Source organism: Myxine glutinosa, chromosome 1 (genome assembly GCF_964187855.1).
Source record: "Myxine glutinosa chromosome 1, kmMyxGlut1.1, whole genome shotgun sequence".
NCBI classification, from domain to species: domain Eukaryota; kingdom Metazoa; phylum Chordata; class Myxini; order Myxiniformes; family Myxinidae; genus Myxine; species Myxine glutinosa.
In genome coordinates, this window is record NC_136261.1 from 273,247,238 (window position 1) to 273,270,850 (window position 23,613).

A 23,613-nucleotide genomic window follows, 5' to 3' on the forward strand; every position below is an offset into this window, starting at 1 on the left:
AACTTTTGGTTCTAAGACATCTTGAAAAGTAAGTTCACCCCCACAAAAAACATATTCCATATTAAATGCCAAGTCTGTATATATATATATATATATATATATAGATATATATATATATATATATATATATATATATACATACATACATACATACATACACACACACACACACACACACACACACACACACACACACACACACACACACACACACACACACACACACACACACACACACACACACACAATGTATATGCCCCCTTTCTTGCTTGAAAATAAACAGCACACACACACACAGGTCAACCACACTGTGGTCAACCTTAGGTAGGAGGCCACATTCAATCAAAGCATATGCTCTCATAGTTAAGCGTCCAGCAGCATACCTTTCTGAGCCAGCTCACAGTATTCCATCTGCAGCCGTGCTGAATCTCCGACATGTTCTTGCAGAGATTCTCCGAGGCTGGATTGTGTGTGGCTTACAGGAAGGCTTGGCACAACCAGACAGGGACCACTGCTTGTTTCACTACCCCACGAACCCAGACTCTTTCTTCCACCAATCCAAAAGCCAGCCTGACCGCCACAATTTCCCATCACAGGCTCCTGATTATGAGTGGTCTCCAAGCTCAGGTTCGGGTTTGATGCATGTAGACGCACAGGTGAACACACAGGGCTCATGGGTAGCTGCAAACAACGTTAACCTGGTTAGAATTTTCCCATTTCTCAACCAATTTGAAAAATGATAACATTTAAATGAAATACACACTAATAGTCAGGCACCTGTAGATGCATTTTTGAATCTTTGCTCACACTTTTGGTTCTCCACCTCTTGCTGCTTCTCTTTTCTTTTTTACAATTTTCCAAGCAACTGCCCTGCAATGCAAAGTTGATAGAAAAAATGAACACTGCATTCCAACTGCTCCAAATAACAAAACAGAATCTGGAAAACCAATGCGGATTAAAAAATTGAAATGTCTGTATTGACCTGCATATCAGAGAAAGAAGGAACAGACTGAGTCCTATGTAAGATCTCCAAACTTTTCATGATTGCATTCAGTTGTGCCAAGCCTTCTTGGCCTTCACTGAGATCTTCAACAAAGGGATGGACAAGGAGACTCTATCAGAATAAACGCACATGTACAGCAATGCTTGGTGCTTTAGTCAAATTACTCGTGTACCAATACTAACGTACTTCAGACAACTCTTTGCAATAAATCTTTCATCTCAAGAACTAACGTATTTATTGAGAATCACTTGCATAGAGCATTTATTATGCTTACTGTTGCACAAACAAAATCTTAATTGTTGGGGCATTTCACGAAGAAGGGTTCAGCTTGCTTTCATAACATTCAAGAGTCAAAATTCATAATTGTTGTTTCAGGCCAAATGTCTTCCCAAAGACAGTTTGCAATGTCCCTTACATCAATGGTTGCATCAGCTACTTTCAAACGTCGGGAATGCTTGAACAAATTTGCTTTCAACATGACTTATAAATCACGGTAATTTGAATAACCAGCAAATATTTTGGGCCTTAAGGATGGGTTAATTTCCTGACATTTACGAACGGATGAATTCCCCCAACATTATGGATGATTGAATTACCCCAGAATTGGCTTTTTTTCCTTCTTTTTTTTTCTTCTTTTTTTTTGTATACTGGATCGAGGCTCGTGAAAGAGCGAACATTTATTTCACAAACAAATCAACCAGACAAACAAAATATACAAAAAGAGGGAGCGGAAGACAAGATGGGGAGAGAAGGGGTAGCACACAACCACAACATTTGAGAGCAGGGAGAAGTGTGGGAGGGAGAGGGCTTGGGGGCAGGAGGCGTGAGAAGGGGAGGGGGGGGGGGGAGAGGTATAAAACACAAGGGGACCGAAATTAGCAGGGGTAGAAAAGATCAAAGTTTTGGATGGGGGAGGATAAGAGATGGTGGTGAACAGCTGTTTTAAAGACCTGGAGGGTGGAGTGTGATTGAAGAGAGTGAGGGAGTTTGTTCCAGAGGTGGGAGAAAAGAGGAATGAAGGAGTGAAGGTGAGCAGAAAGTCTTGATTTTGGCAGTTTAACCATAAGAGGGTTGCAGGCAGATCTTGTGCGACCTGTAGGAATATTTGGGGGACAGAGCCCAGAGAGGGCTGGGGGGGGGGCAAGGCCAGAGAGGAGTCGGTAGAAGACGGAAAGACCACCAACCTGCCTGCGGTGAGTGAGTGAAAGGCCCTTGGAGTTAGCTTCATCGCGGGAGATTCCAATGATTCTGAACGCTTTGGTTTCAACAGCATGAAGACGGGCTAGGTGTGAGGCAGGAGCACCAGACCAGAGGGGAGAGCAGTATTCCATAGAGCTGCGGATGAAAGCCTTGTATGTGGTGAGGAGCTCAGGTGTGCCAAGGAAGGACTTCGCACGACGGAGGATGCCCAGTCGGCGACTGGCTTTGGAGGCCAGATTTGAAATGTGGTTTTCCCAGGAAAGATCATGGCAAATAGTGAGACCCAAAAGCTTGAGTGACAGAACTTCTTGGAGAGGATTATTCAGAAAGTGGATGGGAGGGTTTTCCAGTCGGTCTTTTCGGAGAGACATCGTAAGAGTGTGAGATTTATCAGGATTGAAAGACATGTTCCATTTGTTTGCCCAGTCTGTGATTTTGTCCAGGTCTGCAGAGAGTGAGGAGGCTGCAGACTGCCGATCTGTGGGATGAGGAATGGAGCGACAGAGAGTAGAGTCGTCAGCAAAGAGATAGAGAGGATTTTCAAGAGAGTCAGAGAGATCATTGATGAAGACCAGAAAAAGCACAGGGCCCAGAACACTACCTTGGGGAACTCCAGCCTGAACAGGAAGAGGAGATGAGAGAAACCCATTCAGGGCCACACGTTGACTACGACCAGAGAGGAAGTCCGCCAGCCATGCGTGGAGATTTCCATGGATACCAAAGGAGGAGGGTTTGGTGAGCAGAGCAGGGTGCCAGACCGTATCGAAGGCACGTGAAATGTCAAGGGAGACAGCTCTAATTTCCTGTTTGGCGTTGAGGACCTCCATCCATTGTTGAGAAAGCAGAAGCAGCATGTCCAGAGTAGAGTGACCAGGTCTGAAACCAAATTGATGATCAGAGATCAAGCCATTGGAGAAGAGGAAAGATTTCATATCTGAAGCAATGATGGATTCCATGACTTTGCTGATAATTGGGAGAAGGCTGATTGGTCTGTAGTTGCTGGGATCTGTTTTTGCACCTTTTTTGTGCAAAGCGGTGATGTTGGCTGATTTCCAAGCAGATGGCAGATGACCTTGAGCAAAAGAGAGGGTGAAGAGAGCAGAAAGAGGGAGTGAAAGAGCGGAAGAACATGATTTTAGGACCCGTGGGCTGATGCCGTCAGGACCAGTTGCAGAATCAGAGTCGAGGGTTGACAGAAACTTTTCCACTTTGTCAGAAGGAAAGGACACAGAGTCCAGGAGCAGCTGGGTACGACTGGGTACGGTGGGTACAGCGAGGGATGGGTTTGGGACACAAGATTTAGAGGCAAACACAGAGTTGAGGCATTCAGCTTTTTCACGTGCGCAGTCAGCCGTTAAGCCGTTTGAGGTGAGGGAGGGGATAGAGGGGGAACAAACACCAGAAACAGATTTGACCAGACGCCACCAGGATTTGGAAGAGGGAGACAGATAAGAGAGTTCGGTCTTGAGAACGGTGAGATATTGTTTCCTGGCTCTCCTGAGGGTGGACACACACTTGTTTCGGGCTTTGTGAAAGGAAATGAGATTTCCTTCCGTTGGATTTGCTTTCCAGGAGACGAAAGCAAGTTGTTTCAGGGCAACAGTCTCACCACAAGATTCCGTGTACCATGGACGGGAGGAAGGGTATGACAACTGAAGACGGTGACAGTATGCCTGTCACCACAGGCTTGACTTGTAATACCCTCTCCGACCAGAAACAGCGCTATGCTGCACATATTTACGTAGAGAGAATTGGGGAGTCTTCCCCCCATCTTGCACCCCTGGGACTATGAATTTTCTTTTCCAACTAAAACCTTCCCGTGTACACCCTGGGTGCAACCACCAGTTTTCAACTCATTCTGTCCAGTTCTTTAAGAGTGTACGTAAGTCAAACAAACATACCAACAAACATACACAAATATACACCTCTCAAATTATAGTACGATATGTGATCCCAATATTCTGCATCAGAGTATTTGCATTTGTGTTTTAAAACTGTTGGATGAATACAGGATAGACAGATTCAAAATAGTACATGCTGATGAGAATGTGACCAGTATGCCTGTCACCACAGGCAAACAAAACACCCGAGCAGAAAATGTAGTAAAATTGAGAAGGCTGATTTCAGCATGAATATCTGACATAGGTCCACCATGGTCACCATTACGAGAACAATACTCCAAGGAAGGCAAAACGTAACAATTGCTAGTTTGAGGGATGATACAGAGCATTCGTTCAAATACCTTTTGCACACTGCTCCATCTCATCGGAGTGAAACAGCCAGCCAGACGATTTGCTCTGACCATTGTACAGTCCTCCTGAAAGACCAGCACTACTTGACGAGTGAGAGAGCTAGACGAATAAGAAAGAAATGAGTAATATAGATCACAGATATTACTTTCCTATATGTAAAGGCTTAAACTCAAAGATTTTCTACGGTTTTTTTATTATTATTTTTGTATACAGAATCGAGGCTCGTGTAAGAGCTAACACATTCAACATGAAAACATGCACAGACACATAAAACATTCAATGAAGTGAGCGGGAGACAAGAGGGGGAGAGAGAGGGAAGCACACAAGCACAACAACAGTAGAGAACACGGACGTCTGTAGATCTGTGGAAAGTGGAAGGGGGCGGACTGGGGGAGGAGGGAGCGGTACATGGTATAAAGCAAATGAACACTACTAGGAATTTCAGGAAAGAAGTTGGAGATTGAAAGAGGCGGATTTGGGGTGTTTTAACGGTTTAACGGTACTTGACTCTTTTTCTGGATGGATATTGAAAATATACTACGACTACTACTTTAAGAGCTCAACTACTACTACTACTACTACTACAACAACTACTACTACGGCCCCAATTATTCCCAGCTTCTTATGTGGTTGACGGGGAAGGTTTTTGGCCAAAGTGTTTCATGAACAGGCTCGCCAGACCTGACATTCAACTGAAGGTGGCAGGAATTTGGAATTTGCCCAGCTTGCAAGGGATATCTCGCCTACTCTTCACAAAAGCCGCCATGGAATATTGTATTTTACGTCCATCAACTAATGCTAGCAGGTGAAAGACCAAGCTTAATGTTCATTTCAGGAGCAGTGCACTTTGTGATATAATGCCTTGCCTTAGAAGCACCAATCAGACAGTTTATGGATAGGCCAAGAAACAAACTCAAATTACTGTAGATAGCTCAGAAGTTTGATACCACTGTACCATCTTGTGAGACTACATTCTGATTATTTCCTTGTAATACATAGGTGCGATGATGCTTGCCTCCAAAAAATTAACACAAATACACAAACATTCCAGCTGTCATTTATTCTGACCATTAACATTAAAATTACATTTTCAATTCATTACATTTTCAATGAACACATGAATGTTATTTATTATTCAGAAATTATAACCTTTAATAGGAAATCAATTGTTCATTTTCAATTAAGAATGACAAGAAAATAATTTGATTACATTGAACAATGATATTAACATGATTAGCAAAAATTACTTTAATGTGCATATGACCAAAATATGATTTATAATCAGCTCTCAAAGCATGGCAGGTTCTTTTTTTAATACAGTGGCCTGCATAAGTATTCACCCCTACCAATAGTGCCACATTTAGATGAACTGGTACACCCGTTCCCTAAGGGAGCTGCAGGAAGGGTCATTCCTCTCAGGGGTATACAGTATATACATTACAGTAGATCTAGGGTCGGGCCTCAATAACGTCGGGGGCATACTCCATTACCAAGTTTCTTGTACAGCTCTCGCCAAGTGGCTTAAGCATTCAAACAAACACTCCATTTGAAGCCGTTGATAAGGAACGGCTCGCTTGGAAAGCGCTAGATACCTGCTTGGTAACTAAACACATCCCAGGTTTCCTCCCTTTTAGTTCAGTGTTAAACAGCAGGAACGACTGTTTCAAAAGGTAATCATTCGTGTTTGTGGTTTGTAATACATTTTTACTTCCGTTAAAGATTTTCAATGAAACATAACGATAAGCTAATTATACACGTTAACACGGCGTTTGGCCAAGGAGGAAACGCCTTAGAGAAAGGGGATATTATTGATAACATTAATATTGTACTATTATCTTTAGTTGTGTTATTACCCTTGCCAGAGAAGAGGGTATTGCATTTGGGTCTATTTGGTTGTTTGTTTGTTTATCTGCACAAAACGTGAGTATGTCTATTTATAATAATTACATTAGGCCCTTTACAACCCCAAGACCCTTTACGATGCTGAAGACCCTTTCGAACCTCTACAACCCTGAGACCCATTAAGACCACAAAGACCTAAAGGACAATGAAGGCCCACAACGACCCAAAATACTCTTAAAGACCTGAAGAACCAAAATACCCTGAAGACTCTAAAAGACCCCGAAGATCCACAAGGCCCTAAAGACCCAAAATATCCTGAAGACCCTTAAATACACCGAAGGCCCAAAACACCCTGAAGACCCAAAAGACCCAGAGAACCAAAAAGACCGTGAAGACCCAAAAGACCCAGAGGACCCAAAATACCCTTAATGACCCTGACAAAAGACCCAAAAGACCCTTAAAGACCTTGCCCAAAGACCCAAAGGACCCAGAGGAATTAGAGCTCCAAAAGACCCTGAGGTCCCAAAAGATCCAAGACCATGAGGACCCAAAATACGGTGAGGACACAAAGAAAAAAAACACGCACATACTGGCAAGGGTCTGCAATCTCTGATTGCTCTTTCTTGTTACCTCTGCCACCAAAGGTGGATTGAGGTTATGTTTTCACCCATGTCTATCTGTCTGTCTGCTTGTCTGTCTATTTTCTGTTTGTGAACAGGATAGCTCAAAAAGTTATCTACAGATTCAGACAAAACGTTGTGGACAGGTTGGGTGTGGCAAGGACGAATTGATTTAATTTTGGCGAAGATCCAAATCCCGATCCGTATATGAGAATTTTTTTTTCAACTTTCACCATAAATGTTTATTTGGGCTTAAGTCAGGACTTTGACTGAGCCACTCAAGAACATTAATTTTCTTCTTATTCAGCCACTCCAGTGTGACTTTAGCTTTTTTGCTTCAGATCATTGTCCGGCTGAAATGTGAATCTCTTATCCAGTTTCATGGCTGACTCAAGCAGGCTTTCATCAAGGATTCTCTTGTACTTTGCACCGTCGATTGTCCCTTCTATCCTGACAAGCTTGCCAGTCCCTGCTGATGAAAAGCAGCTCCATAACATCATGTTGCCACCACCATGCCTGACAGTAGGGATGGTATTGACTGGGTGATGTAAAGTTATGCTTGCGCCAGATATAACGCTTTGAATTTAGACCAAAAAGTTAAATTTTTGTTTTGTCTGACCACAAAACGTCTCTCCACATGCCTGCAGTATCATTAAGATGCTTTTTCGCAAACTCCGTATGAGCTTTTAGATTCGTATTTTTCAGTTACGGCTTCTTTCTTGTTACCTGTCTTTAAAGCTTGGTGAAAGGTGAAATGAACCAGCTTGGTGAAAGGAACGGGATATTGTTAATTGATGGATACTGATCCCCATCTTAAGCATAGAGCCTTGCAGATCTTTCAAGGTCATTTTTGGATTTACAGTGAAAATCCCGAACCTATCTGCTGCTTGTCCAGCTTCCGATTTTGAATGGGCGACCTGATCTAGGTAGACTTTGAGTAGTATGATATGTGTTCCACTTCTTAATTATGAATTTTACCGTACTTAAAGAGCGACTTTGAAATCTTATTATAACCCTCTCCTGAATGGTGCTTCTCCACCACTTTATGTCTGACTTCTTTGGAAAGCTCCCTGGTCTTCATGTTTGACTTGTTGGTTGAGCAAGTGAGTTGCACCTTTAAACTCTTTAGATAAGTGGGGGGCTTAATTTATAAGTTAAACCACTGATTACATACAGGTTAAACCTATTACACTTATTTTGTAACATTTCAAACAAAGAATTTGCTCCTGAAGTGATTTAGAGTTAATTAGGCAAAGGATTTGAATATTTATGCAACTGAGAATCATCTGATTTTCAATATTAATCCAACTTATTCACATTTTATCTGCATTTTTTGCTTTATCAGTTTAATTTGTCATTAGTTTGTTATTATATTATTACAATATTATATATTATATTATAATAATATTATTAGTCTGTGAAGACTCTAGGTATTAAGCTTGATTTGAAAGCATCATGAAATAAGCTCAGGTAACATCAAAATGTGAAAACTTTGGAGAGGTGTGGGGGGCTGTGGGGGTGGGAGGGAAGGGTGAACTACTTTTGCAAGTCACTGTAACTGAAGATGTGGTATACTCAGTTATCCAGTGTTTTCCTGTGAGGAATCAAGGACCCATTACAGACCATAAAACTTTTATAGTTTAGCATTTAACAACCACCTTTAGAGGCCATTTTTCCCCACAGAGCATGGGTTGGCCTTTTTCGGACACCGTGGTCCCCTTTTTGAAGCAATGTTTTACGGCCGGTTGCCCTTCCTGCCACCAACCCTGTTAGTTGCCTTTTAATATTGAAAAAACACACAGGGAATTACCAGTGATCTGGTACTGAATTTGCCGAGCTCAGAAGGATGACAGACTGAGTCAACCCCGGTGGCATTAATTCAGCGATTGCCCGGGATTCAAACCCAGGATCCTAGGATCCCAAGCCGGCACCCTAACTGCTACGCCAACACCAGGCTATAGTTTAGCATTTAACCTGGACAGGTTTTGAATCCAAAAAAGAGCTCAAACTTGTCATTCAACATTTTAATTTTCACCAAACCATGTTACAAACTTGCATTTGTTTTATGAGATACTTATTTTTAATCAACATTTATTAAAGTGAAAAAATAAGTTAGAAGAATGTAGCAAAAACACTCAAAGATTCTCTAATTTATGAATTATTTTCTGAGCTACCTCATTGTAATATACAGTACTGTAAATGGAATCAGACTATCCGAGAGATCATTATTTCTGTGGTCAGATTCGGTATTCCTTCACAATGCCTGTTTAACAATTAGTGGAGAGAATTGCCTCAAAATTTGTCATTTTGTGGAGGAACATAGAAAACTGTATCTAAGAAATAAATTTCTGACATTCTTAACTGAAATTTTTTGATCCGAAATAATAAAGAAAATGGATCGCACTATACTTTAATTTGAAGTTTTTTTCCCATGCAGAAAAATAAACTGCAAAAAGCTTAAGTTATACTCGTATATTCAGTTGTGAACAATTTCACTAATTAAGTCAAATATTGTCTGCTTACTGGGTTTGTGTCATTTTGAGCTCATCTGTATGGCAATATGCAGTGAAATATGAGTTTCCCAAATGCACTCTCCATATGTCAGTTCTACGACAAGACCTGGAAGGATAGCCTCGGCTCGAGATGTATGTACACTCGCCTTTAAGCTGGCTAGTCTGGGTTTGAATCTCGACCCTAGTAATAAACTGTCGAACGTGTGTTTTGCATGGAGCGTGAGGCATTAATCCATGTATCGTCCCTCGGATGGACGTTAAACCGGGCATCCTGTGTGCCAGCATTGGTTGGTGGAGGTTACACATCCCATGGTGTCTTTCACAAAGAGTAGAGAAGCGATCAACGACACCCTAGCCAAATTCCAAATTCCTGCTCTAACGGTGTGTATTCCTGCTCCATGTTCCTGCTTGAACGTACTGGAGACATCAACGGCACAGATGCACCCCTCATCAATTGTTGTTACTGACCGTCATGTGCTGCAAACTAAAGAAGAATAAGGAAACGAAGATGAAGAAGAAGATGAAGAAGAGGCTCAACTACTTTTACTTGCCTTTTCATCAGCAAAATGCACTGCTGGAGAACTTTCGAGAGGGGATATCACGCTTCTGCTGGCGTCTCCTGGAGAGTGTGCAATCTCATTCTGACGGAAGAGGCGGTGATCTCGGAGCTTGCTCACCCATGAGTCAAACGCCTCTGTGGACTTGATCTTTAAAGTTAAAAAAAAACTGATGAAGTGTTGACAACACAAATGTCTTCCACGTGTAGCTAGTAACCTTTTTTGCCAATTTCATGCTTGACGTGTGGTAGATAATTCTAAGCTAAAATAAATATATACATTGAAATACGTGACAACCAGATGATGAAATGATTCCCAACAATTATACAGTTTCAGTTTCAGAAAAGCAAGTGAGGACGGTACTCTTTTGTCACATACTTTTTTGACACACAGAACAAATGATGACGTCAATAAATTCCTTGTTGGAATTTTAAGAACAATGTATACCGGACCAAACATATAAAATGTATAGAAGGAGAGTGGGATGTAACAATTAATTTGAGGAAAGGAAGAGAAGGCAGGGAGAAATATTGAAAATTCCATTCAATTCCATACATGTGCAGATGGTCCTGAAGAGAATAACATAACAAGTACACATACATTCAAAGTACACTGCCCCCATGCCAAATAATTAAATATCCTACAGCGCGGCATTGCCGGGGCACCTACGGCGCCCGGCAATACCGCAGTGCAGCTCATAGAGGCTGCATTGGGAGGGAGAGGTGTACACTAATTGATTGATTAATTGTATAATTACAATCAATAAAAGATTATCACAAAATATTTTCTTAATCAATTGGCTAATAGCATAACTAAATCACTAGTGCTTCATCCGAAGATGTATCTTTTAGAAATTTAATTAAATAAGTCATTAATAAAAAATTAAATAATTAATTGATTAATCAATAAATAATTAATCGATTAATCAATAAATAATTAATCGATTAAATGATTAATCAATAAATCAAAAATTGTCTTTCAGTCAAATCACCTGGTCATTGGCACCGACATGGTCATGGTCACTGTCATATCCAAATATTAGCTTCCCAGCTCAAAAGGTGCCTGAGATATTGGCCAAATGAGAAAGAAAATAAATAAATGATTAATAATGAAAATAAAGAAATAATAATCATTAAAAAATTAAATTATTAATCAATTCGGTCACAGAACACATAAACCACCACCATTTCATCAGAATCTGTAACTTAAAAAAAAAAAATTTTAGTCATTAATCGAATAATTAAATAATTAATCGATTAATTGATTAATTAATAAATCAAAAATAGCCTTTGCAGCCAAATCACCTTGTCATTGGCATGTCCAAATATCAGCTTCCTAACTCAAAAGGTGCCTGAGTTAATGGTCAGAAGAGAAAGGAAATTTGATTAATTAAATAAGTACTTAATTAATCGCTAATAATTAAATAACTCCTCAATTAATTGATTATTCAAAAAACAAAAAATAAGGTTTTTGACAAAGGACTTGCTCACTATTGTGCCGAAATTTCAGCTTCCTAGCTCAAAGGATGGCTGAGATATCGTCCGGAAAAACAAACAAGAAAACAAGAAGACGTCATGCGTAGGACGATACTTGCAAAATCCGCCCTCCCCCACCCCCCGAAAAGTTTACCATTGATACAGCAAATTGTCCATTTCATGAAGATTTAAATTTACAATCTTGATCAAAGCTCGGGTCAACAGGATGAAAAGTGACGATTTTTCAGATGAAAAATGAGGATTTTAGAAATTTGGCCCATGTTGACCTTTTGGCCTATGTTGACCTTTTCGCCTATCTTCACCTAAAATATAATTCATGGTTGAATTCAGTGACCAGATATGCAAGTCCTCTTCAAATTCCATCAACAGTATTCCATTGAGCTGCGGATGAAAGCCTTGTATGTGGTGAGGAGCTCAGGTGTGCCAAGGAAGGACTTCGCACGACGGAGGATGCCCAGTCGGCGACTGGGTTTGGAGGCCAGATTTGAAATGTGGTTTTCCCAGGAAAGATCATGGCAGATAGTGAGACCCAAAAGCTTGAGTGACAGAACTTCTTGGAGAGGATTATTCGGAAAGTGGATGGGAGGGTTGTCCAGTCGGTCTTTTCGGAGAGACATCGTAAGAGTGTGAGATTTGTCAGGATTGAAAGACATGTTCCACTTGTATGCCCAGTCTGATTTTGTCCAGGTCTGCAGAGAGTGAGGAGGCTGCAGACTGCCGATCTGAGGGATGAAGAATGGAGCGACAGAGAGTAGAGTCATCAGCAAAGAGATAGAGAGGATTTTCAAGAGAGTCGGAGAGATCATTGATGAAGACCAGAAAAAGCACAGGGCCCAGAACACTGCCTTGGGGAACTCCAGCATGAACAGGAAGAGGAGATGAGAGAAACCCATTCAGGGCCACACGTTGACTACGACTAGAGAGGAAGTCCACCAGCCATGCGTGGAGATTTCCATGGATACCAAAAGAGGAGAGTTTGGTGAGCAGAGCGGGGTGCCAGACCATATCAAAGTCACGTGATATGTCAAGGGAGACAGCTCCAATTTCCTGTTTGGCATTGAGGACCTCCATCCAATGTTGAGAAAGCAGAAGCAGCATGTCCAGAGTAGAGTGACCTGGTCTGAAACCAAATTGATGATCAGAGATCAAGCCATTGGAGAACAGGAAAGATTTCATATCTGAAGCAATGATGGATTCCATGACTTTGCTGATAATTGGGAGAAGGCTGATTGGTCTGTAGTTGCTGGGATCTGTTTTTGCACCTTTTTTGTGCAAAGCGGTGATGTTGGCAGATTCCCAAGCAGATGGCAGATGACCTTGAGCAAAAGAGAGGGTGAAGAGAACAGAGAGGGGGAGTGAAAGAGCGGAAGAACAGGATTTTAGGACCCGTGGGCTGATGCCGTCAGGTCCAGTTGCAGAATCAGAGTCGAGGGTTGACAGAAACTTTTCCACCTTGTCAGGAGGAAAGGACACAGAGTCCAGGAGCAGCTGGGTACGACTGGGTACGGTGGGTACAGAGATGGATGGGTTTGGGACACAAGATTGAGAGGCAAACACAGAGTTGAGGCATTCAGCTTTTTCACGTGCGGAATCAGCCGCATGGCCGTTTTTTTTTTTGTTTTTTTTGTTTTTTTTTGTATACAAGATCGAGGCTCGTGAAAGAGCGAACATTAATCACACAGAAAGACAAACCGACACATAAAACATATAACATAGGGAGCGGTAGACAAGATGGGGAGAGAGGGGGAAGGACACAAACACAACATTTGAGAGCAGGGACCGAGAGACATGGAGACATCGAGAGATCTGAGAGAGGGCGAGGGCTTTGGGGGGGGGGGGGCGTGGGAAGGGGGCGGTGGGAGAGGTATAAAACATATGGACACTGCCAGGACTTCCAGGAAAGAAGTTGGAATTTCAAACAAGGTGGATCTGGGGTGAATTAGCGGGGGTAGAAAAGATCAAGGTTTTGGATGGGGGAAGATAAGAGATGGTGGTGAACAGCTGTTTTAAAGACCTGGAAGGAGGAGAGGGATTGAAGGGAGTGAGGGAGTTTGTTCCAGAGGCGGGAGAAAAGAGGAATGAAAGAGTGAAGGTGAACAGAGAGCCGAGATTTCGGCAGTTTAACCATCAGAGGGTTGCTGGCAGATCTTGTGCGACCTGTAGGAATATTTGGGGGACAGAGCACAGAGAGAGCTGGGGGTGCAAGGCCAGAGAGGAGTCGGTAGAAGACAGAAAGACCACCTACCTGCCTGCGGTGAGTGAGTGAAGGGCCCTCAGAGATAGCTTCATCGCGGGAGATTCCAATAATTCTGAAAGCTTTGGTTTCAACAGCGTGAAGCCGAGCTAGGTGTGAGGCAGGAGCACCGGCCCATAGGGGAGAACAGTATTCCATTGAGCTGTGGATGAAAGCCTTGTATGTGGTGAGGAGCTCAGGTGTGCCGAGGAAGGACTTCGCACGACGGAGGATGCCCAGTCGGCGACTGGCTTTGGAGGCCAGCTTGGAAATGTGGTTTTCCCAAGAAAGATCATGGCAGATAGTGAGACCCAAAATCTTGAGCGACAGAACTTCTTGGAGAGGATTGTTGAGAAAGTAGATGGGAGGGTTGTCCAGTCGATCTTTTCGGAGAGACATAGTAAGAGTGTGAGATTTGTCAGGATTGAAAGACATGTTCCACTTGTTTGACCAGTCTGTGATTTTGTCCAGGTCTTCAGAGAGTGAGGAGGCAGCAGACTGCCGATCTGAGGGAAGAGGAATGGAGCGGCAGAGAGTGGAGTCATCAGCAAAGAGATAGAGAGGATTTTCGAGAGAGTCAGAGAGATCATTGATGAAGACCAGAAAAAGCACGGGGCCCAGAACACTGCCTTGGGGAACTCCAGCCTGAACAGGAAGAGGAGATGAGAGAAACCCATTCAGGGCCACACGTTGACGACGACTAGAGAGGAAGTCCGCCAGCCATGCGTGGAGATTTCCATGGATACCAAAGGAGGAGAGTTTGGTGAGCAGAGCGGGGTGCCAGACCGTGTCGAAGGCACGTGATATGTCGAGGGAGACAGCTCTAATTTCCTGTTTGGCATTGAGGACCTCCATCCATTGTTGAGACAGCAGAAGCAGCATGTCCAGAGTAGAGTGACCTGGTCTGAAACCAAATTGATGATCAGAGATCAAGCCATTGGAGAAGCGGAAAGATTTCATATCCGAAGCAATGATGGATTCCATGACTTTGCTGATAATTGGGAGAAGGCTGATTGGTCTGTAGTTGCTAGGATCTGTTTTTGCACCTTTTTTGTGCAAAGCGGTGATGTTGGCTGATTTCCAAGCAGATGGCAGTTGACCTTGAGCAAAAGAGAGGGTGAAGAGAACAGAGAGAGGGTGAGATAGAGCAGCAGAGCAGGATTTTAGGACCCGTGGGCTGATGCCGTCGGGTCCAGTTGCAGAATCAGAGTCGAGGGTTGACAGAAACTTTTCCACCTTGTCAGGAGGAAAGGACACGGAGTCCAGGAGCAGCAGGGTACGACTGGGTATGGTGGGTACAGAGAGGGATGGGTTTGGGACACAAGATTTAGAGGCAAACACAGAGTTGAGGCATTCAGCTTTTTCACGTGCGGAGTCAGCTGTGTAGCCGTTTGAGGTAAGGGAGGGGATGGAGGGGGAACAAACACCAGAAACGGATTTGACCAGACGCCACCAGGATTTGGAAGAGGGAGACAGATAAGAGAGTTCGGTCTTGAGAACGGAGAGATATTGTTTCCTGGCTCTCCTGAGGGTGGACACACACATGTTTCGGGCTTTGTGAAAGGAAATGAGATTTCCTTCCGTTGGATTTGCTTTCCAGGAGACGAAGGCAAGTTGTTTCTGGGCAACAGCCTCACCACAAGATTCCGTGTACCATGGACGGGAGGAAGGGTATGACAACTGAAGACGAGATGGGATAAATCTGTGCATGAGAGAGAGCAATTTACTTTGGAAGAATTCCCAGGATGAGTTGATGTCAGAGGTGGTAGAGATGGGAGACCAGTCCAGATGATTGATGGCTGCTTGAAGACCGTGCCAGTTGGCCTGAGTGAAATGCCAGACTCGTCGACGCTGAGCAGGCTCCCTGAGGATGGTCAGAGAGATGTCCACTTTAACAAGGACATGATCAGATGATCCGATCGGAGCAGAAGAAGAGCAGCAGACATTTTCAGGGAAGTTAGTCATAACCAAGTCCAGAAGAGAAGATGTTCCGTTGACTGAGATCCGGGTCGGGAAATTGACAGATTGTGTCAGTCCCAGTGAGTCGCAGAAGTCCTTTGCTGAGGAGCCATGGCTGGTGAGAGAGGTACCCACACCCAGCCAACTGGCATGATGACAGTTGAAATCACCACATATGAGGAAGAGAGAGTTGGGATGAGTAGATAGAAGTTGGTCCATATCATCAGACAGCGAGATGTAGATGGAGTCATCACTGTTTGGTGGATGGTACAACACACATATGAACAAGAGGTGGGAGCGAAGGGGAAGCCGTAGCCAGAGGTATTCCTGGGGGTGAGGTGGAGAGAGTGCAGTGCAGGGCGAGTGAGGAAGAGAGTTTTTGATAAAGATAGCAACCCCGCCTCCAGGACGAGGCTCAGGTCTATCATACCGGAGGAGGGAGTAGCCCGGGAGAGATACTATGGAATCAGAGACATCATAAAGGAAGGACATCATAAAGGACATCATAAAGTTTGAGGTGAGGGAGGGGATGGAGGGGGAACAAACACCAGAAACAGATTTGACCAGATGCCACCAGGATTTGGAAGAGGGAGACAGATAAGAGAGTTCTGTCCTGAGAACGGAGAGATATTGTTTCCTGGCTCTCCTGAGGGTGGACACACACTTGTTTCGGGCTTTGTGAAAGGAAATGAGATTTCCTTCCGTTGGATTTGCTTTCCAGGAGACGAAAGCAAGTTGTTTCTGGGCAATAGCGTCACCACAAGATTCCGTGTACCATGGATGGGAGGAAGGGTATGACAACTGAAGACGAGATGGGATAAATCTGTGCATGAGAGAGAGCAATTTACTTTGGAAGAATTCCCAGGATGAGTTGATGTCAGAGGCGGTAGAGATGGGAGACTAGTCCAGATGATTGATGGCTGCTTGAAGACCGTGCCAGTTGGCCTGAGTGAAATGCCAGACTCGTCGACGCTGAGGAGGCTCTCTGAGAATGGTCAGAGAGATGTCCACTTTAACAAGCACATGATCAGATGAGCCGATTGGAGCAGAAGAAGAGCAGCAGACATTTTCAGGGAAGTTTGTCATAACCAAGTCCAGAAGAGAAGATGCTCCGTTGACTGAGATCCGCGTCGGGAAATTGACAGATTGTGTCAGTCCCTGTGAGTCACAGAAATCCTTTGCTGAAGAGCCATGGCTGGTGAGAGAGGAACCCACACCCAGCCAACTGGCATGGTGACAATTGAAATCACCACATATGAGGAAGAGAGAGTTGGGATGGGTAGATAGAAGTTGGTCCATATTATCAGACAGCGAGATGTAGATGGAGTCATCACTGTTTGGTGGACGGTACAACACACATATGAACAAAAGGTGGGAGCGAAGGGGAAGCCGTAGCCAAAGGTATTCCTGGGGGTGAGGTGGAGAGAGGGCAGTGCAGGGCGAGTGAGGAAGAGAGTTTTTTATAAAGATAGCAACTCCCCCTCCAGGACGAGGCTCAGGTCTATCATACCGGAGGAGGGAGTAACCTGGGAGAGATACCAAGGAATCAGAGACATCATGAAGGAGGAAAGTTTTTGTTAAGCAGATCACGTCTGGTTTATCAGAAGCAACCTGTATGGAGAGATCAGTCAAGTTTGAGCGAAGGCCCCAGATGTTTGAGGTCCATACTTTTAAAGAAGAGGAAGGGGGAGGATCGGATACAGAACAGGGGTAGGGTAAGATGTGGAAGAGGAGGAAGAGGTAGGGAGAGCTGTTGAAGGTGTGTCAGAGATTTCAGAATAGCTTGGAGAAAGGGAAGAATGGGGTGAACAAAAGGTTTGATGGTGATTGGGTGAGGCGCAGTGAGGTGTTATTTGAGGAGGGGGAAGAGTGAGGCAGAAGGTTGAGGGAGATGAAGGTGAAAGTTGGAAGGGGGAAGAAGCGGGGAGGATGCTTTGAGGAGGAGGGGTGAGAGGGGAGTCTAGGAGGGGAGGAGTGAGGGAGGGTCTCGGAGGGGAGGGGTGTGGGGGAAGTTTAGGAGGGAAGGGACAAGGGGGGAGATCTGAAAGGTATGGGTGATGGGGAAGATTTGGAGGGGAGGGGCAAGGGGGAAGATTTGAAAGGGATGGGTGTTGGGGAAGATTTGGAGGGGAGGAGCAAGGGGGAATATTTGAAAGAGATGGGTGATGGGGAAGATTTGGAGGGGAGGGGCAAGGGGGTGGATTTGGAGGGGAGGGGTGATGGGCAAGTTTTGAAGGGGAGGGGTGATGGGGAAGTTTTTGAGGGAAGGGGGTGATGGGGAAGATTTGGAGGGGAGGGGTGTGATTGGATTTTAGAAAGTGTACGATTAATGGGAAACGAACATTTATTGCAAAATGAATTTCTTGAGACCTTCGAATCAAAAATATGTTTGAGGACGCTGAAGGATGGGTGGAGTTCTGGAGAGTTTAGGGAATGGATGAAAGAGGCACTGTAACTGTAAGAGATGGAATTTTTTTTTGGAATGAATAGATTTGGTGAGCAAGTCGAAAGCATCCTTTTATAGAAGAAGAAGAAGAAGAAAAAGGTGTTATAGTATATGACAGAATACAGTTCTTCAGGGGACAGTTGAAACATTTTTTAACGACGTGAACATGTGATCACGAATAACGTGGTCGAAGCACCAACGAACAAATAAGAATGAACAACGGATAAGAACAGAGAAGGGATTGTTTTTTGTTTTGTTTTTTTTTGTTTTTTGAGATGAAAAGAGAGACAGAGACCGAACGTGAAACGTGAAAAATAGAGACCGAAAGTAATTGCGAGCGCAATCGAAGAACCGCTGAGACAGAAACAAAGCCTCAAGCCAAGGTCAGACACGGTAACCTACTAGTACTACACTAGGCATCAGTACTACACTGACACGATAGCGTCAGTACTACACTGACACACTGTACTAGTACTACAGACACGGTAGCCTACTAGTACTACACTAGGCGTCAGAATACGCGACACGAACTAACCGACGATTCTGTACACAGGTATGAAAAACCAACACCAAGAATACTATTAAAGACACACCAATAGTTATACACACCGAAAGAAAGATACAGTTTCGACAAAAACACAATTGTGAAAAGTTACTTTACTTCGAAAGCGTGCGCGCATGGACAGCTTTGAAGAGACGTGACGTGACGTGACGAGAAGAGACGTGAAGAGACTTTGAAGAGATTTAAAACGTTAGACAAGTGGTCGATGTTCGGGGAAGTTAGGGGGAGAAGAGAAAATCTAAGAAATAAGCAATACAGCGAAGGAAAGAACTTAAATTCACAGAACACCTATGGGGGTAGGGAAGCCGAGAGAAACCAGGCCGTGCACGCGGTGGACCTTTTGACCTATGTTGGACCTATGTTGACCTTTTGACCTATTGACCTATTGACCGCAAAAACAATAGACCTCTGGCTTTTGACCAACTCTACCATTTGGGGAAGTTTGGTGAAGATCGGTTGAAAATTGTGACTTGTAGGCCGGTGACAAACAAACAAACAAACAAACAAACAGACAGACAGACAGAATCACAAACACAACCGACCAATATACTTGAAAAATCTTCGATTTTGCAAGTAACAAGAAAGAAAACAAACAAGAAAACAACCAGAGTGAAAACTGAGTACTCCCTTTCAGCGTGCGTCACTGCCGAGCCCAGCAATGACGATTTGCAATGCCTGGAGATGGCATAGGAAAGGTGTGGTGTACAATAAAGTAGGAAAAAGGCTTAAATGGCCTCGGATGTAAAGGAAAGCAAACAAAAAAGAGTCAAAAGCCTTTTTTGATTGTTCTCTAAATAAATAATTAAGAAGAGTTGCTAAGGAAGCTATAATGATAATGTTCTCTTGTGAATTTTAATAAAATTAGTGAACATTTTGCAAACAAAAAATGTTTCTTTTCTGGAGTGGCCACATCAAATCCGAGTTGTTATTAAACATAGTAAAGACGTGCAAAAATATGACATGATCTTTTGTTGGCAGTTTTGTGAAATCAGTCATTATGCTGATCAGGGTAGAAAACTATTAGGAAGCTTTGCTCAGGGAAGCAAAGCAAACCACCCTATATATATACTGTATGTGGTCAATGCAGGCAATTTATCATTTGACCAGTCCCAGCACTGTAGGATCGTCCACAATCAAGTGCAAAAGCAGGTGGAAGAGAGCCAGCTTAACACCCCCTTCAAATAGCAAATGGCATTTTTCTATTTACAGGGCCTTGCATATACAGTATCAGGAAGGATGAATTGAAATCAGTGCTAAAGTAAATGACGGATATGTATGGGACAGTCAGCCATTTCAACATTCCATCCTGATATGTATAATTCATACATGGCATCAAGGTCAATGCTGAAGGCTGTTCGAAGTAACAGAAAATGCACAGAAACTTTCTGAGTTAAAAAAAAATACCTTAAGTGTTTACTGCTCTCTTGAGTTTTATCTATCTGGGAAGCAGAGCAAAATCAGAAGGAATAAAAAAAGGTCAGACCTTGAGATGGTAGATATATTCCTCAGTGTCCAAGTCGATACGTTGACTGTGCTTCTTAATAGACATCACTGATAGACCGACATCAATGCAGCCATGGAATTTGCCTCTCTGAATCTGAAAGTGTAAAAGATTAAAGGTGCTGAAAATGTTGAAGCAGAAATACTAGGAAAGGCAGATTGGGTAAAAGGTCATTTGGACCATCCTACATAGGCATATCCACATATAGTTATCTTTTCGCTTTACGCATTCATCTTATTTGCCTCATCTATCCATTTAACAAATTACTCAGGATTTTTTAAAGTGTAAAACTCTGGAATCATTTAAGGTGGTAATTAAAAACATATTCATTGTGTTTTGTGAGTCTACTCACAATTTTGTGTTGGCTTGGGGTCTAATGGGGATCTTTTCAGAGCACCTAAGACTAGGCTTGTCCATCAATGATGAAGCAGGACAAAAACGTTATGAGACATCAGTGTACCTTTACATAAACTACTGTACAAGAACATTCATAAACAATGGACAAATCAATACTGTATATGGATTTGAAGCAATTTCAGCTATGGGTTGAGATGAGAGAACGAAACAGGACAACTCAGATGATCACATAAACATTGTTATATTACAAACTAGGGTGGATCGGCTCGCAGCGCTCTCCTCACCATGCTCGCTACGGAGGCACGGGCTTGCTTAAACTGAGAATAATAACTGTACATTAGTTGCTGTGTTGTCATGATTTACACCAATCACAATACAAACAATTATTTTGTGCAAATATATTTGTAATATTCGTGATATTATTTATTTGAAATGTATTTGTAATCAAAAAGGGACCAAGTGGTCTAAAGCTCTAAATCTGTAACCAGCCTGAACCATCATCATCATCAGCCATCTTTGTATCTGTCTGAACGGTATAAGGGTCTAAATGGTGTTAAGGTCTAAGGGGGTCGAAAGGGACTTAAGGGGTGTAAAGGTCTATAGGTTCTAGGGGTCTAAAGGGTATAAAAGATCTAAAGGGTGAAGGGATATAAAGGTGTCTAAAGTATTGAAAGGGTCTTAAAGGTAAAAGGGGTCTTAAGGGTCTGATGGATCATGTGAGTCTTAAGGATCTTGGGGTCTAATGCATCTAATGGGTCTAAAGGGTCTTATGGGTCTTTGATGTCTTAAGGGTTTTCAAGATCTTCGAGGTATTTGGGGTCTTTAAATGTCTTCTGAGTATTTTGGGATCTTTTGGGTCTTCTGAGTCTTCTTGATCTGTTGGGTCTTTGGGATCTTTTTTTTTTTTTTTTTTTTTTTGTATACAAGATCGAGGCTCGTGAAAGAGCGAACAGTAATCACACAGAAAGACAAACAGACACACAAAACAAATAACATCGGGAGCGGTAGACAAGATGGGGAGAGAGGGGGAAGGACACAAACACAACATTTGAGAGCAGGGACCGAGAGACATGGAGACATCGAGAGAACTGTGGGAGGGAGAGGGCTTTGGGGGGGAGGCATGGGAAGGGGGGGGGGGGGTGGGAGAGGTATAAAACATATGGACACTGCCAAGACTTCCAGGAAAGAAGTTGGAATTTCAAACAAGGTGGATCTGGGGTGAATTAGTGGGGGTAAAAAAGATCAAGGTTTTGGATGGGGGAAGATAAGAGATGGTGGTGAACAGCTGTTTTGAAGACCTGGAGGGAGGAGTGTGATTGAAGTGAGTGTGGGAGTTTGTTCCAGAGGCGGGAGAAAAGAGGAATGAAAGAGTGAAGGTGAGCAGAGAGCCGAGATTTCGGCAGTTTAACCATCAGAGGGTGGCTGGCAGATCTTGTGCGACCTGTAGGAATATTTGGGGGACAGAGCACAGAGAGAGCTGGGGGAGCAAGGCCGGAGAGGCAGAAAAGATCAATCTTTAAGGGTCTTTTAGATCATTGGGGGCTTAAGGGTCTTCAGGGTGTTACAGGTATTTGGCATCTTATGGATATTTAAGGGTTTTTGGGTCATTTTGGGTCTCTGGGTTATTTTAGGTCTTTGGGGTATTTTTGAATCTTTGGAGTATTTTGAGTCTTCAGGCTATTTCGGGGTCCTGTTTTTTTTTTTTTTTTTTTTTTTTTTTTGTATACTGAATCGAGGCTCGTGAAAGAGCTAACATTTATTTCACAAACAAATCAACCAGACAAACAAAATATACAAAAAGTGGGAGCGGAAGACAAGATGGGGAGAGACGGGGAAGCACACAACCACAACATTTGAGAGCAGGGAGAAGTGTGGGAGGGAGAGGGCTTGGGGGCAGGAGGCGTGGGAAGGGGGGGGGGGGGGTGGGAGAAGTATAAAACACAAGGGGACCGAAATTAGCGGGGGTAGAAAAGATCAAGGTTTTGGATGGGGGAGGATAAGAGATGGTGGTGAACAGCTGTTTTAAAGACCTGGAGGGTGGAGTGGGATTGAAGAGAGTGAGGGAGTTTGTTCCAGAGGCGGGAGAAAAGAGGAATGAAGGAGTGAAGGTGAGCAGAAAGTCTTGATTTTGGCAGTTTAACCATAAGAGGGTTGCAGGCAGATCTTGTGCGACCTGTAGGAATATTTGGGGGACAGAGCCCAGAGAGGGCTGGGGGGGCAAGGCCAGAGAGGAGTCGGTAGAAGACGGAAAGACCACCAACCTGCCTGCGGTGAGCGAATGAAAGGCCCTTGGAGTTAGCTTCATCGCGGGAGATTCCAATGATTCTGAACGCTTTGGTTTCAACAGCGTGAAGACGGGCTAGGTGTGAGGCAGGAGCACCAGACCAGAGGGGAGAGCAGTATTCCATAGAGCTGCGGATGAAAGCCTTGTATGTGGTGAGGAGCTCAGGTGGGCCAAGGAAGGACTTCGCACGACGGAGGATGCCCAGTCGGCGACTGGCTTTGGAGGCCAGATTTGAAATGTGGTTTTCCCAGGAAAGATCATGGCAAATAGTGAGACCCAAAAGCTTGAGTGACAGAACTTATTGGAGAGGATTATTCAGAAAGTGGATGGGAGGGTTTTCCAGTCGGTCTTTTCGGAGAGACATCGTAAGAGTGTGAGATTTATCAGGATTGAAAGACATGTTCCATTTGTTTGCCCAGTCTGTGATTTTGTCCAGGTCTGCAGAGAGTGAGGAGGCTGCAGACTGCCGATCTGAGGGATGAGGAATGGAGCGACAGAGAGTAGAGTCGTCAGCAAAGAGATAGAGAGGATTTTCAAGAGAGTCAGAGAGATCATTGATGAAGACCAGAAAAAGCACAGGGCCCAGAACACTACCTTGGGGAACTCCAGCCTGAACAGGAAGAGGAGATGAGAGAAACCCATTCCGGGGCACACGTTGACTACGACCAGAGAGGAAGTCTGCCAGCCATGCGTGGAGATTTCCATGGATACCAAAGGAGGAGAGTTTGGTGAGCAGAGCAGGGTGCCAGACCGTATCGAAGGCACGTGAAATGTCAAGGGAGACGGCT

At 43.6% G+C, this 23,613-nt stretch overlaps 1 protein-coding gene across 1 annotated transcript in view; it reads right to left on the bottom strand.

Annotated features, from left to right (window-relative positions):
- Positions 1-23,613, bottom strand: part of OSBPL6 (oxysterol binding protein like 6) — a 182,165-nt gene that overhangs the window by 87,427 nt on the left and 71,125 nt on the right. The window contains exons 6-11 of the mRNA XM_078787034.1: positions 20,167-20,280; positions 9,982-10,137; positions 4,446-4,554; positions 983-1,086; positions 778-870; positions 384-681 (exon numbers count right to left, since the gene is read on the bottom strand). Coding sequence (XP_078643160.1) covers positions 384-681; positions 778-870; positions 983-1,086; positions 4,446-4,554; positions 9,982-10,137; positions 20,167-20,280 — 874 coding nt within the window. The remainder of the gene's footprint in view (positions 1-383; positions 682-777; positions 871-982; positions 1,087-4,445; positions 4,555-9,981; positions 10,138-20,166; positions 20,281-23,613) is intronic.